Below are 16983 nucleotides of genomic sequence, written 5' to 3' on the forward strand. Positions count from 1 at the left end.
TTTACAGTTCTGTTTTTTAATGTTCAAATAAAACAAAGACATTTCAAACATGTGGACTTATGTTTTTTAAGAGTAAATGGTAATACATTTTAGACAAACTTAGCAAGACTTTAAAACCTTTCTTGTAGAGTTAGGGTAACAGGTCAGGAAACAGCATTGAGATGTTGGGTGATTCCAAGTACAATATGGAGATGTTGGGTGTTATGAACCCAACATCTCAACACCCGTCTGTAAAGGCCCTTTTACTTGTACAAAGGGTCTCATGCTGAGATGTTGGGTTTCATACTGAGATGTACTCAGTAAAAACCCCAACATCTCCTTACAAGCTTCTAAATGGGAAAGACCTGGTTGAGAGCAACATGATGGTGGTGACAAAGCAAGATGAGGAGATCACTGAACTGCAACATCCAGTGACTGAACACAAGGCAATAATGACTGAGGCCAAAGACATCCAAGACAAAATTTGATTACAGAAAAGCCATGGCCAAATGCCACTGAAGTTGTATGTTGACAAAGGTTAGCCCTTCAACGAACACAAGGTGTAAATAGTCCCAAAACAAGTGAAGTCAATTTTATTTGAGCCAATTCACAGCAAATAGTATCTCAAGACACTTTACATATGGAGCAGGTCTAGACCATACTCTTTATACTATTATTTACAGAGACCCAAGTGACAGTGGTGAAGAAATACCTCTGTCATGCCTGTTTTTTTTGGTTACACTTTGTTTTTTGATAGTCCACGTGCCATGTTCCATGTTTGTCTCCCATGTGTTTTTCATGTTTTAAGTTCAGGTTTCAGTCACGTCCTGGTTTTCTGTCCTTTTGTTTTTGAATCCATGTGTCACGTTTCTTGTGTTTCCATGTTTTATGTTTGAGTCTCATATGTTTTTCATGTTTTAAGTTCAGGTTTATGTCACGTTTTGGTTCTCTGTCTTTTGGTTTTTGAGTCCTTGTGTCATGCTCCATATGTGTCTTGTTTCCATGTATTATGTTCAAGGTTTTTGTCATGTCCTGTTTTATTTTGAAAAGCTTCACTTCCCCTGTGTGTCTGGTTTTCTTGTAACTTTGCTTTTTTTTTCCTGATTGCTTTCTCCCTCCTGATGTGTGTCACCTGTGTCTCGTTGTCATGTCTATTTAGTCCTTGTCTTCCCAGTCACCTTTGTCAGAGCGTCTGCGTTTACGCCATGTCATGCCAGGTTTCGTTTGCCATGCTTTTTGCCAGGAGTTTTTGCCACAGTTTATTGTTGTTCTTCTGCCATGGTGAGAGTGTGCCTTTCTGAGTTGGTTTTTTGTTATTATTAAATAAAGACTGTTGCTTGGACCTCTGCCTCGCCTGCCTGCCCTTAACGCTCTGCATCGGGGATCAGTCTTTTTCTTCGTCAGCGAAGCTCAAAAGTGACAACCTCCTTTTAATGCACAGAATTGTTGGCGCAGGTGGGTGAGAGGAGGATGTTAGCCAAGCTGACATCCATCATGGACAACACCTGTCACCCTCTGCATCAGACAGTGGAGGCTCTGAGCAGCTCCTTCAGCGGCAGACTGCTACACCCTCAGTGTAGGAAGGAGCTACCGCAGGTCTTTCTTTGCTTATCTTGTAAATTGTTAATTTATTTTACCTCTACATTCTTTTGTAACTGTTTTTGCACCCTCTTTGCTTTTTGCACTCCTCTTCTGTCCTTGTGAGCTGCCACAAGTGAATTTCCCCACTGCAGGATCAATAAAGTTCATCTTATCTTATCTTATAAAATCAGGCTCAGAATTGGCCACCATCTGCCTTAAGCAGTTTGGTATAGAGAGAGAGAGAGAGAGAGAGAGAGAGAGATGACCATGAACATAACTCACTCCTCAGGACTTCATGAATTTTGGGGTCTCCAAAAGTCTCCTGAAAGCATTGAGGTCATTTGGAGTTTAACATTGCACTTTCTACAATCAAGGAACTTATAAGTAAAGTTTGAATGTTCCAGCCAGGACATACTGAGAAGATGGTTTTCACTGATCTTTTTAACACTTCAGGCAAAGGTCAGTCATTTCCTGTCTTGTTAGATGGACAAGTCATATGTCCTCAGTTTCAGCTATACCTCAGCCTTTCAACAGAAGTGACATCTCAGTACACCCATTTTTATAGGTATAAGTCTTCTTGGCCTTCCTTCAGTCAAATATGCTGCAGAAGCTGGTACCTCATTGTACTTGAATTATGTTTTAATGTATGGAATAGTTTAGATCAGCAATTTAACAACAAAATAAGAAATAAGGAATAAACTTGTGTTTTGCATTGAACAGTTTTATTGAACACTGAACACTTGAAACACCTGGACAAAACTTCCAGTGTGTCCATACATTTCAGTAAATGTGTTTTCTGGCACTTTCTTAAACCAAATTGCTTCCCTCCCTACTCTCGGTGTCCCCCACTTTTCTTTCATCTTCCCTCCTCATCCCCTCTAAATCCTCCCTCCTCCTTGCTTGTTCTGCTTGTTCCTCTTCATCTATACTCCTGTCTGAAAACCTCTTCTGGCATGGTGTTTGCCCCATGGAACCTTTATTTAAAGGTTTATTTAAAATATGTCACTTTCTTCTTCTTCTTTCTTTCTTTTCTTATTTTAACTTACATAGGCTTCACTGATGAAACAATAACTGCTCAAGCTTGCTCTGCCTCTCGGTTGGGTCAGGAAAAGTTTTTTGTGGAGGACATTTTAAAATCGCTGCTGTACCTGGACTAACAAAGGCCTGCTGGATCTGAAAATAGCAGAAGAGAAGAAGCAAGAATACAGAAAATAAAAAAATTAATTGTTGCCCCCGTAGGTAGAAACTAGATCATCTAGTTTTGCAGTGAAATTTTTACATTTGAATTGGAACACACTTACACTTACAGGGTACTTTTACTGCAACTTTGTCCTTCTGTGGGAAGAAGAAAGAACCCAGGTCAAAGAAATGTGTGTATATAGACACATGCAGAAATAAACACACACATATATATAACTATATCTATATAGATATATATATATATATATACATATGTGTGTATAATATATAAACAAAATAAGGCAACTGGGAAAGACCAAATTTCTACTAGCTCTATCAGTTACTGAACATTTTAAAAAGAATATGTCGGTAATTCCTGCTATGCTTGAGCCACTGTACCGAAATTTCGTTTGTGATGAAAATCCAAATGACAAATAAAGAAAGTCTAAGTCTCTAAGTCTAAGTATCTAAGTCATGTATGGAATAACTAAAATTAACAGCTCACCTTGTCCTCTTCAGAAGAGCTCACTCTCTGTTATCAGGAAGGGGTAGAGTAAGGGAGATTAATAAAAAATTTGTCTTGTGTGAAAGCTCACAATATTAAAACACTCACTTGTCTTTGTTGGCTTGAAGGCACGGGTTCCTTTTTGCGCAGGTCGTAAGATCTTTCTAATTCTTGCTCCTTCTCTTCTTCTGCCTCGTGGTCTTCCTCTTCTTCCTTCTCCTCCACCTAATTATAGGTAAGTAAGTACATTAGTACATTATGCTGATTTTGGATCTGATACTGTGATTTTGTTTTTATCTCTGTTAAAGCTCCCAAAACATGCTCTTGTGAATGATAGATAACTAGATAGATACTTGGCTGTGTTGAATGAGCAGGAATGGAACAAAAAACCTTCCCTTAATTGTTGTGGCCACCCTTACTGTGTAAGATATAATATTGTACATGATTGTATGTCAGAAGAGGCCTTGTTTCACCTGCTCCTCTTGGCCAGAAGTCTCTATCTCCTTCTGTTGGAACCTTTTTCGCCACCTTTGGCCCCTTTTTTCAGAGCATAGGTTGAAATGGCCAGAACTGTCAGTGCTCTGCTCTGAAGAATGTCCTCCGTCGGATCATCCGCTGTGGAAAATAAACCAGTTGAACATTTGTGCTAAAAACAGATTAGAACTTGTCTTACATAAGTGCTGTAGGATGACCTCAACATGTTGAAAGTGGGTGCAGACCCCAAATTCATCGACTTCCAAGCAGCTTGAAAGAGCTCTGGCAGCTTGAGCAGGACCCCCCCCCATTGGTGTTGTGAAAAAAGGTCTCTGCAGACACTCCTTCAACTTGACCTCTTAGCTGGTTGTATCGCTGCATTCAGGCATACTCGTGACGGTGGAGGGGAACAGCCGCTTGTCCGTGATAGCGTTGGGTCTTGTGCTGTTCCACCTATCGTACCAAAGGACATAGTAGTCACAGACCAACTGATTAAACAATGTATATCAATGTATATCACAATGTGACCTGCATCACTTTGCCTTTTTATAATCCTCTTTGTACTTACACAGATGATGCGAGCACCATCTTTGTCTTTTTCTGCCTCTCTCACCTCTTCTGTGGTCATATTTATGACAACCCCCTTTTGGTGCCCAGTTATTGCGATGATAAACCCACCCAGGAGTCCAAAAAAAACCCCTCAGTGCCTCCTTGCTGTCTGGGGGAAGGAGGAATGGGGAATGGGGGAGAGAGAGAGAGAGAGAGAGAGAGAGAGAGAGCGAGAGAGACAGACAAAGAGAGAGAGAGAGAGAGGGAGGGGATGGAGCATGAGAGAAGGAGCACACAAGCAGAGATGCATAGCAGCAGTAATAACACTAGAAGTATTGGAACTGTAGATAATGATAATTTCAATGAAGTATGGTGATTATGATAGCAATATTAGTAACAATAATAATGGTAGCTGCTGCAGCAGAGTAGCAATAGAATTAAGTAAGTAAGTTTTGAGCAGGACCGCAGCAGGAGGTCCGACCACGATCCATGAGAACCTGCGAGAAGGGAAAGCACAAGGACTCCAGGGAAGAGGTTGAGTTAGTGATATGTGTTAATGGGACATAAATGTGTGCAGAAGGAGAGGGAGAGGAAGAAAGAGCTCAGTGCATCATGGGAGATCTCCGGCAGTCTAAGCCTATAGCAGCATAACTAGGGGCTGGCCTAGGTCAGCCCTAACTATAAGCTTTATCAAACAGGAAAGGAGGACTCGAGGAACCACAAGTAGGCCTGCATTTTAGGAACGCAAAGCTCTGGTGGGATAATAGGGAACTATCAACTCTTTAAGATAGGATGGTGCCTGACCGTTCAGGGCTTTGTATGTGAGGAGGAGAATTTTAAAATCTATCCTGAATTTTACAGGTAGCCAATGTAGAGAAGCCAGTACAGGAGAAATATGATCTCTCATGCTGGTTGTTGTGGATTCAAGGATTCAAGGAGCTTTATTGTCATTTCACACATGGAACGAAATTAGTTTCCCTAGTCCCGGTATAAGCCCAATAACCAATACTAACTACTATAAATATAAAACAGCACTATATAAATATAAGAATTACCAGAATAAAAAAAATATATATGTCTGGGATGACAATAATATTTACGGCGGTATTGTGCAAATGGCAGAGTAGTGCAAATGAAAAGAGTAGTGCAAAGTTCTTGTGCAAGATGGCTGCACTTGGATGAATATATAAGTGAATATAGCTGGTCAATAGGAGAAAAGCAGTCAAGATGATTATCTGTTTCTACTGTTGTTTCTAAGGCACCAGTGTTTGATGTTATATCAGTACCAGCTGAGGTCAATAGGTGTTGAATTTTGTCTCTAATGTTTAAAATCTTGTTGTTACAAAAGGTTATAAAGTCACTGCTGCTGAGGATCACAGGGATACAAGGCTCGATAGCACTATGGCTCTCTGTCAGCCTGGCTACAGTGCTGAAGAGAAACCTGGGATTATGCTTGTTATCCTCAATTAATTTCAAGTAATAGGCTGCTCTGGCAGTCTGTAGGACCTACCTATATGATCTAAGACTGTCTTGACTGAGACTGAGCGAGATTCAATAGGTTTGGAGGAATGCCATTTCCTTTTAAGTTTTTGTTCGCATTTGCGAACCTCTGTATTATAACCAGGGTGCAAGTCTATTTTGCTTTATGCATTTCTTTTTTAACGGGGCAACAGAGTCTATCGTTGTCCTTAATGAGCTTGCAGCACTGTCCACAAAATGGTCCATTTGAGAGGGATTGCTGTAATGTTCACTAGTATCTGGACATGATACTGAAGTTTATGACAATAGAACTGCTTCTTTAAATTTAGCCACAGCACTAACACACACGTATCTAGTGTAGGAGTTTTTTCTTGGTGGTATGAAGTCAAATAGTACAAACTCAAAAGTTATTAAACAATGGTCAGATAGAAGAAAATTTTGTTCAAAGACTATTAAATGTTCTACTTCAATGCCATATGTCAGAACAAGGTCAAGAGTGTGACTGAAGCAGTGAGTGGGTTTATGTACACACTGACAGAAGCCGATTGAATCTAATAGGGAGATAAATGCTGTGCAAAGGCTATCATTACTATCGTCCACGTCGATGTTGAATCGCCCATGATAATTACTTTATTAGGTTTAAGGACGAGACTCGATAGGAACTCTGAAAATTCCAGTAAAAATTCAGAGTATGGGACAGGAGCGCAGTAAGTCAAGTCAACTTTATTTGTATAGCCCAGTTTTACAAGCAGTTTGTCTCAAAGGGCTTAACATAACATCAGCAACATCCTCTGCCCTTCGACCCTCACATCGACTAAGGAAAAACTCCCAGAAAAACCTTTAACAGGAAAAAATGGAAGAAACCTCAGGGTGAGCAACAGAGGAGGGATCCCTCACCCAGGACGGGCAGACGTGCAATGGATGTTGTACAGGCAGGAAAGCAGTTAACAACATGAGAAATGACATTACTAAAAAGATAAGTAAAACAAAATCTCAACTGTTTAGTTTCACTTTTTGCTACCACCTCAATATGATTTCAACATTTCACAAGTTATAAGAAAATTATAGTTATGACTACAAAGTACACTACAAAGGAAAGGAGCGCGGTACACTACAAAACACACAACACACTGACCACAGAGTGTTTAAAATGGAGGACATTTACATCCACATACCGATCCATATGTGAAAGTCCAGTTTGTACACATAGGTTCCTCCTAAAGTAAAACTCTGCAGGCTTCCATTTGACCTAGATCTGTGGGTATGGCCCCGCGAAAGAAGTGTTGCTGCTCCGGATACACAAACATTACCAAACCACTGTAGTCTTACAAAGAAAGTGGATGCAAATCTCATCAGACGAAATGCAAATAAAGCCCATTTTCTACAGATCAGTCCAGTAATGCAAAGATCTGTAGTGCTTAGATAGGATTACATTGCACACATACGCATTACAGATAAAGCTTTTGTAGTGAGAATTCATACATACCGAGTGCAGCACTGATCTTTTTTGGTGCCCTCTCTATGAAAGCAGCATGTTTGTTTGAGTCGATCTGAAATTTTTCACAATACAGTCCTTCATGCAGTTTTTGGGCTTTTAGTAAAGTGATGGCAATAAATAAATTTGGAGTCCTCTGTGTTGAACTTACCAGACTTAGATCTGCGCACATTCAGTCGGTGGCCAACAATCTCACGGCTAACATCTCTGATACGCGCCCTTATTTCAACCAAGAGGGCATTGATGCTCCTGGTTGAGAGTCGCACTTGTTGTGGTGCCATGTTAAGGACGTATTTCAGAAAGGCCACAACATCTGTCAGGTAGCTTCTCTGCGTTGTGGGTTTGAACCCTTGTTGTTGCAGGTGAGCTAAAAATCTTTAAAGAATAGATTAGTTTAGATTAGTATCTTAAAAATAAAGATCAGTTAATTTCCTATATATTGGCACTGACAATCCATGTAAAAAAAAATCTAATACTTACTCTCGAACTCTCCCATGGTTTTGTAGGAAAAGGAGGCTGATAGCTGGGACTTCACCATCTGCCATGAATTCGAGGAAATGGGTCACGAGTGGCTCTCTGTTTGGCATTTTCTCGAATTTTTCTTCTACATGGCCTTGAAAAGCTAGGACCAGTTTCACTGACAGGACAAGTCAAAAATTAATAAATGGATTAATGAATGAATTATTGATCATGACAAATTAAATACTTTTAAAGAACCGGTAACAAATATATGAATAGCCATCTTACATTGTTGTGCACTATACACCCGTGTCAACCCACTGTGTCCCACATCTGTTGAACTTCTTATAAATCACAATATGAATTACCCAATTTTGCATTACATCTGTGAATACAAATACTTTGACAGGACATATTTACCATGTGGTGCCTTGCTGGGCAAAAAGTGCTTACGCCGACCATACTTGGCTACCTGAAATAAAACACAGGCATATTCATCAATTTCCTGAGCATAACTGGCATAATTCTTCACACTCATCATTTCCACAGGAGGAATAAAACACTCACAGAACGACTGGCTGAAGAATGCAGCTGTTTGAGCTGATGGTTCCTCTCAAGCTCGCATTCCAGTAGCTGCTTCACGACCTGTAGCTCTGTATAGAGAACCTGGCAGCTACGGCACCCAGGTGCAGGTGATCTAACTGGTTGTTGGTTGCTGGTCCTTGTTTTTTCCTCACTGAGGGCTGCAATGGAGATGATGTATGTAATGATGTCTCAGCTGTGGCTGACACTATGGAGGACACTGTTGTGGAGTCAGGGAGAGACTTGCTAGTGGAGGAGTTTGAAAGTTGTATATCTGGACTGGTCTTGCTGTGGAGACCTTCCTTGGGAGAAAGGGGGGGGCGGGGAAGAGAAGGAGACTGGGGATCAAGGATGACCTGGTCAAGCAGATCCTCATAGGGAGGAAGAAGCTGTATATCTGGACTGCCCTGGTCAAGGAGAGGAGATGGAGGCTTGGAATCTGGGCGGTCCATGTCAAGGACACACACACTGGGAGGAGGAGGAGGAGGAGGAGGCTGTACATCTGTGTTATCCTGGATGTGGAGAACCTCATTGGGAGAAGCAGGAGGTGGAGGATGCTGTGGATCTGGGATGTCCTGAACGTGGAGAGCCTCATCGGGAGAAGCAGGAGGTGGAGGATGCTGTGGATCTGGGATGTCCTGAACGTGGAGAGCCTCATCGGGAGAAGCAGGAGGTGGAGGATGCTGTGGATCTTGGCTGGCCTGAACGTGGAGAGCCTCATCGGGAGAAGCGGGAGGTGGAGGATGCTGTGGATCTGGGCTGGCCTGAACGTGGAGAGCCTCATCGGGAGAAGCAGCAGACGGAGGAGGCTGTGGGTCTGGGCTGGCCTGGACGTGGAGAGCCTCATCGGGAGACACAGCAGGTGGAGGATGCTGTGGAGGAAGGAGAGTGAAGGATCAGGACCTCTCAGGACCTGCGTTGGGTAACATATTGCGTATTACGTCACTTCCTGTTCTTGCACTACTTATTCTCTTGCTAGCGTTTGGCATTCGGTGGCATTGGTGTACTTCAATTGACATATTTTGTGTTAGCTTTTTCTGTGGTTGGCTCTTACAAATAAGTACACAAGCACTTCAGGAAAAGTTTATTAACCGCACGATCATCCAGATTCTTTCCTTTCCCGATACCCGTTCTGTCTGTCGTTCAGCTCAGATTAGCTTAGTGCTAACATGGCTTCTTCCACTCACTCTCCCTCTGCCTCTCCCTCTCCCATCTTCTGTAAGGTGTGTGAAATGTTTAGTTATTCCTCTGCCTCCTTTAGTGAGAGTGAGATGTGTAGAAAGTGTAGCTTATTCATAGCCTTGGAGGCGAGGCTAACTGAGTTAGAGGCCCGGCTTCGTACTGTAGATCATAGTCCATTAGTCCCGACAGCTAGCCAGCAGCAGTTAGCCTGTGCGGACCGGCCTACTTTAGCTACTTTAGCTGATGTCAGCCGCCCCCCGGCAGCCCCCGAGCAGCCGGGAAGTCAGGGAGGTTGGGTGGCGGTTCGAAAGAAGCGTAGTCCAAAACAAAGGCCCGTGGTTCACCACCAACCGCTTCATGTGTCTAACCGCTTTTCCCCACTCAGCGACACACCCGCTGAGAAACCGACCCTGGTTATTGGCGATTCCGTTTTGCGATATGTGAAGGCGACACCAGCGACCATAGTCAAATGCATCCCGGGGGCCAGAGCGGGCAACAAAGAGGGCAATTTAAAGCTGCTGGCGAGAGATAAGAGTAAATATGGTAAGATTATAATTCACGTCGGCGCTAATGACACTCGGCTACGCCAGTCGGAGGTCACCAAAGTAAATATTGAGTCGGTGTGTAATTTAGCAAAAACCATGTCGGACTCCGTAGTGTTCTCTGGTCCCCTCCCGAATCTGACCAGTGATGACATGTTTAGCCGCATGTCATCGCTCCGTCGCTGGCTGTCACGGTGGTGTCCAGAAAACAACGTGGCCTTTATAGATAACTGGGAGAATTTCTGGGGAAAACCTGGCCTCATTAGCAGAGACGGCATTCATCCCACTTGGGGTGGTGCGGCTCTTATTTCTACCAATATGGCCAAGATAGATAGTGAATGAACCAACACACTGCCACAATCACACACTCGATCTAGTTCTCACCTACCTACCCGCCTAGAAACTAAGAACCTGTTAGTTGTCCCTCAAAACCCTCTCCTTTCAGACCATTCACTTGTAATTTTTGAACTAACTCTAACAGACTTTATAGCACACAACAAAAAGGTCTACTATACCAGATGCCTCTCTGAAGATAGTGTAGACAGATTTAGGGATGCAATCCTAAATCCACAGCTCCCCTCAGCACCATGTACCAATACAACAGAGCATACTGATTTAAACGTTAATCCTGCAGAAATTGATTCTTTTGTTAATAACGCTGCAGCCACATTGCACACAGTTTTAGGTATGGTTGCTCCCCTGAAAAAGAAGATTCAAGAGTCTTTATTGTCATTATGCAAGCATAATGAAATTTTGTGCAGATTCTCAGCTTAAAAACACACTTATAAATAGTCAGAGAAAATTAAAATTGCACACTTAAGAAAAAAATATAAAAATATAAAATACAAAATGAGGTAGATAAAAAAAGTGCACTTAGTGCCAGACTATGTGTATGCTGAGTGTGTGTATGCAGATAGACGGGGGAGGGTGTATGTGTGAAGTCCTGTATGGGGGTGGGACGTGAGTGTTTCACTGTAGGGGGGTTATTGCTTTAACAGCTCTGGGGAAGAAGCTGTCCCTGAGTCTGTTGATGCTGGTTTTAATGTTCCTGTACCGCTTTCCTGATGGAAGCGGTACAAACAGTTCGTTGCCCGGGTGGGTGGGGTCTGTGGCAATGCGTCTTGCCTTCTTCTGGACTCGGGCAGTGTAAACTGAGTCCAGATCTGGTAGACTGCAGCCCACAATCCCCTGTGCTGTCCTCACCACCCGGGCTAAGTCCTTTCTGTCATGTGCTGTGCAACTGCCATACCACACAGTCACACTGAGACACAGGATGCTTTCGATTGTGGCTCTGTAAAAGTTCATGAGCAGCTGAGTAGACAGTCCAGTCTGTTTCAACTTCCTGAGAAAGAAAAGCCGTTGTTGGGCCTTTTTCACCAGGTGTGAGGTGTTCACTGACCAGGAGAGGTAAGAGGAAATGTGGACGCCCAGGAATTTAATGCTGTCCACCCGCTCAACCGCCTCCCCAAGTATACAGACGGGAGCGTGATCGGTCTTCCCGGACCTCCTGTAGTCCACTATGACCTCCTTGGTTTTGCTGATGTTCAGGATGAGGTTGTTCCTGGAACACCACTGTGTCAAGTTCTGGACTTCATCTCTGTAGTGGGTCTCATCATTGTTGGATATGAGACCCACCACAGTGGTGTCGTCCGTGAACTTAACGACCATGTTTGTGGGGTGGATAGCAGAGCAGTCGTGTGTAGAGGATGAATAAGGCAGGGCTGAGTACACAACCCTGCGGCGTGCCAGTGTTGAGGATCAGTGGGGCTGATGTAGACTCCCCTATCCTCACCACCTGGGGCCTGTTGGTGAGGAAGTCCCTGATCCAGGAGCAGAGTGAGTCTGACAAACCCAGGTTGTGGAGCTTCAGGGCCAGCATATCCGGGGAACGGTGTTAAAAGCCGAGCTGAAGTCCACAAATAGCATCCTAACATAGGTGTTAGGATGCTGCAGGTGAGTCAGGGCCGTGTGAAGTGCTAGCGAGACGGCATCCTCCGTAGAACGGTTCTCCCTGTAGGCGAACTGCAGACTGTCCAGGCCAACGGGGATGGCGTCCTTGATGTATCTCAGGAGGATCCTCTCGAAGCACTTCATAATAACCGGGGTCAGAGTGACAGGTCGGTAGTCGTTGAGGCAGGTGATGGTTGATTTCTTGGGCACGGGCACAATGATGGAGGACTTCAGGCACACAGGGACCGTGGACAGCTGTATGGACAGGTTGAAGATGTCCAGGAAGACTTCTGCCAGTTGGTCAGCGCATGACTTCAGTGTGCGCCCTGACACCTTATCTGGACCTGCAGCCTTGTTGACATTGATCCTCCTCAAAGCAGAGGTCACTTGGTGCAGCTGCAGGACGAGAGGCTGCTGCTGCACCTCTGGCTAAGGAAGGTCAGCAGTTCTTCTGCTGCTCGGAGAGCCGAAGCGTGCGAAGAAGCTGTTCAAGGTGTCAGGTAGGGTCGGGACATGGCTGACCTGCTGGTCATTCCGCTTATAGTCTGTGATGGTCCTGATGCCTTTCCACATGTTACGTGGATCGTTGTTGTTGAAGTGCTCCTCAATGCGCTGCTTGTGCCTGTGTTTAGCCAGCTGGATGCCCTTTTTCAGTTCTTTCCGGGCCCTACTGTAAGCCATCTCCTGACATATAGGCTGCATCCCGGGCTTTTAACAGGGGCCACACTGTGCCGTCCACCCATGGTTTTTGATTAGGAAAATCTGTGATTGTCTTTGTGGGTAGGACAGCATCAGTGCAGAAGTGAACATAGGACAACACAGCTGACGTGTATTCCTCCAGGTCAGCGTCTGCTTTGAACACTCCCCAGTCTGTGTGCTCAAAGCAGTCCTGTAGGGCTGAGGAAGCCTCCGCAGTCCATACCTGGATGGTTCTGGTGGTGGGTTTGGTCCTGCAAATCAGAGGTCTGGAGGCAGGGATCAGCTCCACGGAGATGTGATCTGACATGCCCAAGTGAGGAGCTGCTACAGCCTTGTATGCCCCTGGGATGTTACAGCATCTGATCCAGTATGTTGCAGTCTCTGGTCGGAAAGTTTATGAATTTGTGGAATTTGGGGAGAACAGCCTTTAATTCCACATGGTTAAAGTCCCCAGCCACGATCAGAGCCGCCTCTGGATTAGCGTCCATTTGGCTGCTAATCAGGCAGTATAGCTCCTTTAGCACTAGCTTAGCGTTAGCCCTCTGTGGTATATAGATCGCTATGATCATGACCGAGCTGAGTTCTCTAACCAGTTTAAAGGGTCTGCACTTCACTGCAAGGTATTCCAAATCAGGGGAGCAGAAAGTTCCTATTATGTTCGTCGCTGTACACCACGAGTTGTGAATGTACAGCGCCAGACCGCCGCCTTTGGTCTTGCCTGAAGCTGCAGTCCTGTCGGCACGTAACAGCGAGCGCCCCACTAGCTCCACCGCTGCGTCGGGGATGTTTTTATCCAGCCAGGTCTCGGTGAAGGTCCCCACACAGCTGTCCGTCTTACGTGAGACGATCCTCATTCGAATCTCGTCCAGTTTGTTGACGAGTGACCTGACGTTGGCGAGGAGGAGACTGGGCAGAGCCGGTCTGTGTGGGTTAGCATGTAGCCTAGCACACAGCCCGCTCCGCTTACCCCGCTTTTGTTTACGTTGTCTCCTCCGTCTCCGAGGCCACAGAGGGGAGATGGCAAGAGCCTCTGTGGTCCGCTGCAGCTCTGGTGGGATAAAATCCAGCTTTGGGGGTGCAAACAGTTCGTAATTTTTCCCCAATTCCCACAATTCAGCCCTCCGTACTGAATTAAGGCTTTGACTGGTGAAAACCCTCGTCAGATTAACATACAGTTCATTATTTTATGTCACTAACTGTGTGTCCAGTTCTCCTCGTAGTTTTGTGTCTCTCCCTCCCTTTGTCTCTCTCTCTCTCTCTCTCTCTGTATCTTTCTGCAGGTATCTCTCCATCCAGATCTTCATGTTGAACTGTAGCCGGCTCTATGACCAACCCAATGTCTACTGTTGACATCTGCCTGTCATTCATTCTTTTGTGCACCGACTATCGGCGGGGTGGTTCTCCCTGCGGGCCGAAATTGAACTGAATAGAATTGATAGGATAGTGATTTTCAACAGCACATAAAACATACATGAATGATAAAGCAGTTCATTATAATTTCATTATTATAATTTCAATCTTGTGAAATGCTAAAACGTGGAGACCCTCACCGGGAGAAGCAGCAGGTGGTGGAGGCTGTGGATCTGGGCTGGCCTTCTCCATGTACAGTTTTACCATAGGTTGCCGAAAATGTACAATATTGCTTTAAGTTAAATTTTTTCTTCAAATGACAGCCGCAGGGCTGTGTATCAGGGTTCTCCATTCCAGTATCACCAGTATGTTATTTGCTATCAGTCACATGTATATTTCACATTTTGTCTCCAAAGTGCTGTTTACACTACCATAAAGCATGAACATGGCAATTTGCTATACATCACAAAAAAAAAAAATCTACCTTCAGTTGATGGACTGTCATCAGGTGCTTATCAAGCCTATTGATGTATTTGGATTTACAGAGCCTGACTGGGCAATCCAGATTTGCTCTGAAGCTGTGGAAATGCAAAAATAAAAAAGAAAAACATTGGTGCATAAAATGCATAGAGTCAGTAAATATATAAAACAAATTAAACCTCCTAAGCGTTAGATGAAATACTGTCGGTGAGCAAGTCTGCTCAAAAGGAGCAGTTCTGTCTTATTGACAACCTGCTCTGTCCCTTTCAGGTGCTGGACAATGCCTGCATACATATGTCCACAAATTGGACATTTATGTCCTTGTCAGCCTCGTTTCTGTTTCTTCTTTCCCTTGGCCTCATCGCTTTGTGGCTCTGGCTCAAGCTGTAAATAAAAATACATTTTTAGAACACAGAACAAAATAGCAAAATAAAATAGGAGAGTACACAATGTATTTAAAGTCATTACCTTTGCAATGAAGCAAGTCATCCATCCATCCATTTTCTATACCGCTTATCCGTCAGGGTCGCGGGGGGGCTGGAGCCTATCCCAGCTGACTACGGGCGAGAGGCGGGGTACACCCTGGACTGGTCGCCAGTCAATCGCAGGGCCAACACACAAAGACAAACAACCACACACTCTCACACTCACACCTAGGGGCAATTTAGAGTAGTGAAGCAAGTCATTATTTAAGATTTACATTTTTAGATTGCTTATAGTTTACTCAAACATTTCAAGTCCTTACCACACATAAGCTTCAAATTTTAAATTCTGTCTGCAGTAGGTGATAGTCCAGAATATACAAGTCCCTGTGTTTACTTTTTCTTAAGGCAGGGTTGGTTATGCAGAGTGTCCTGACTTATCCCTAACCCCATCTAGTGGCTTATGAAATTTTGTGAAAGTTAGTGAATTATGTCAAACTTTGTGAAAACTTGTAGGTTAGTGCTTACCTCGTAACTGGGTACATCCATTACTCCTGCCATCATCAGACTGACTGGCCCCAAACTGACCTCTCTAAAAGGAGGTGGGTCACATGCCATGACTCTGATTGGCTGATGAGTTGATGAGGAGTCTCTTCTGATTGGTTAATTCCATGGTCTTGTTAAAGGATCATAGCATTGATCTTTTTGTGGATGTTTGCAGGAGTTTTTTTGCAGACATTATAGTCACTTCTTCATCGTGGCATCTGATCCTCCTTCTTATTTTCTGCTAAATTACTGTTTTAGTGAAAAGTTTATTTGCTGCTTCTTCGAGTCTTATTTTCTGTGAAATGTCTAATCTAAAATTGAAAGAAGATTTTTAAGCTTATAGGTCCCCCTAAAGTAAAACTCCGCAAGGTTCCATTTGACCTAGATCTGTGCATACAAACCCGCAAGAGAAGTGTTGTCGCTCCGGATCCACAAACATTACCAAACACCACTGTAGTCTTGCAAAGAAGGTGGACGCAAATCTCATCAGACAAAACACAAATAAAGCCCAGTTTCTACAGATCAGTCCCTGTAATGCAAAGATCTATAGAGCTTAGATAGGATTATCGATTGCACACATACACATTATAGAAAACACTTTTGTGGTGAGCACTGATCTTTTTTGATGCCCTAACTATGAAAGAAGCATGTTTGTTTGCCTTTTCAAGTCGATCTGAAATTTATTACAATACGGTCACTTGTACAGTTTTTGGGCTTTTAGTAAAGTGACATCAATAAATAAATGTAGAGTCCTCCGTGTTGAACTTACCAGACCAGATCTGCACACATTCAGACGGCGGCCAACAATCTTCAAGGCTAACATCTCTGATTCGCGCCCTTATTTTAACCAGGTATAGTAACAACTTCACATTATGTTACTTTGGTTTAAGCATGTGTCTATAGTGCTCAAGCAATGGGTAAAAGCTCTAAAATGAAAAAGAAGAGATGTCTGTTAACATGATAAACTATATGTTCAATTTCAATTCAGTTTATTTATATAGCGCCAATTCACAACAAAAGTTATCTCATGACACTTTCCAATTAGAGCAGGTCGAGACCAAACTCTTTTCTATGTGTGGCTATTTCAGTCCCACTACACCTACAACAGAGTTAGGAAGTCCCTAACAGGTATATTCCTGTGTTGCAGGAGAAACTCAACAATATTGATGAAAAATTACATGCTCTGACTGTCATTGTTTTAGATAGATAGATAGATAGATATACTTTATTGATCCCAGGCTGGGAAATTACAGTGCAGCAGCAGCAGCACTATGCATAATAAGCTATACAAAATATGTTAAAAATACCAACATACAAAGCAATATAAAAAAGTGCATATCCAACAAAAAGCAGTGTAATGTTGTGCAAAATAAAGTAGAATGTAAGGTGCAGTGAACCGAGTGTTTAAAACATATAAAGTGCCTAGTGACTGTATGTATGACCAGAGTTTAGCTGTTATTGCACAGTGTGATGGCATGTGGCAGGAAAGATTTCCTGTATCTGTCCCTTTGACAGCGGAGCTGCTGCAGC

The 16983-nt window shown here is 43.6% G+C and overlaps 1 protein-coding gene across 1 annotated transcript; it reads right to left on the minus strand.

Annotated features, from left to right (window-relative positions):
- Positions 1-4064: 4064 nt before the first annotated feature.
- Positions 4065-8453, minus strand: LOC124055920. The gene is made up of 7 exons (XM_046382953.1): positions 8268-8453; positions 8121-8172; positions 7722-7878; positions 7393-7616; positions 7233-7296; positions 4287-4432; positions 4065-4171 (listed from the first exon to the last, which is right to left on the minus strand). The coding sequence occupies exons 3-7, from the start codon at positions 7826-7828 to the stop codon at positions 4065-4067; spliced, it is 648 nt and encodes a 215-aa protein (XP_046238909.1). The 5' UTR covers positions 7829-7878; positions 8121-8172; positions 8268-8453.
- Between the last annotated feature and the right edge of the window lie 8530 nt (positions 8454-16983).

The sequence above is a fragment of the Scatophagus argus genome, unplaced genomic scaffold, assembly GCF_020382885.2.
Source record: "Scatophagus argus isolate fScaArg1 unplaced genomic scaffold, fScaArg1.pri scaffold_28_ctg1, whole genome shotgun sequence".
NCBI lineage: Eukaryota > Metazoa > Chordata > Actinopteri > Scatophagidae > Scatophagus > Scatophagus argus.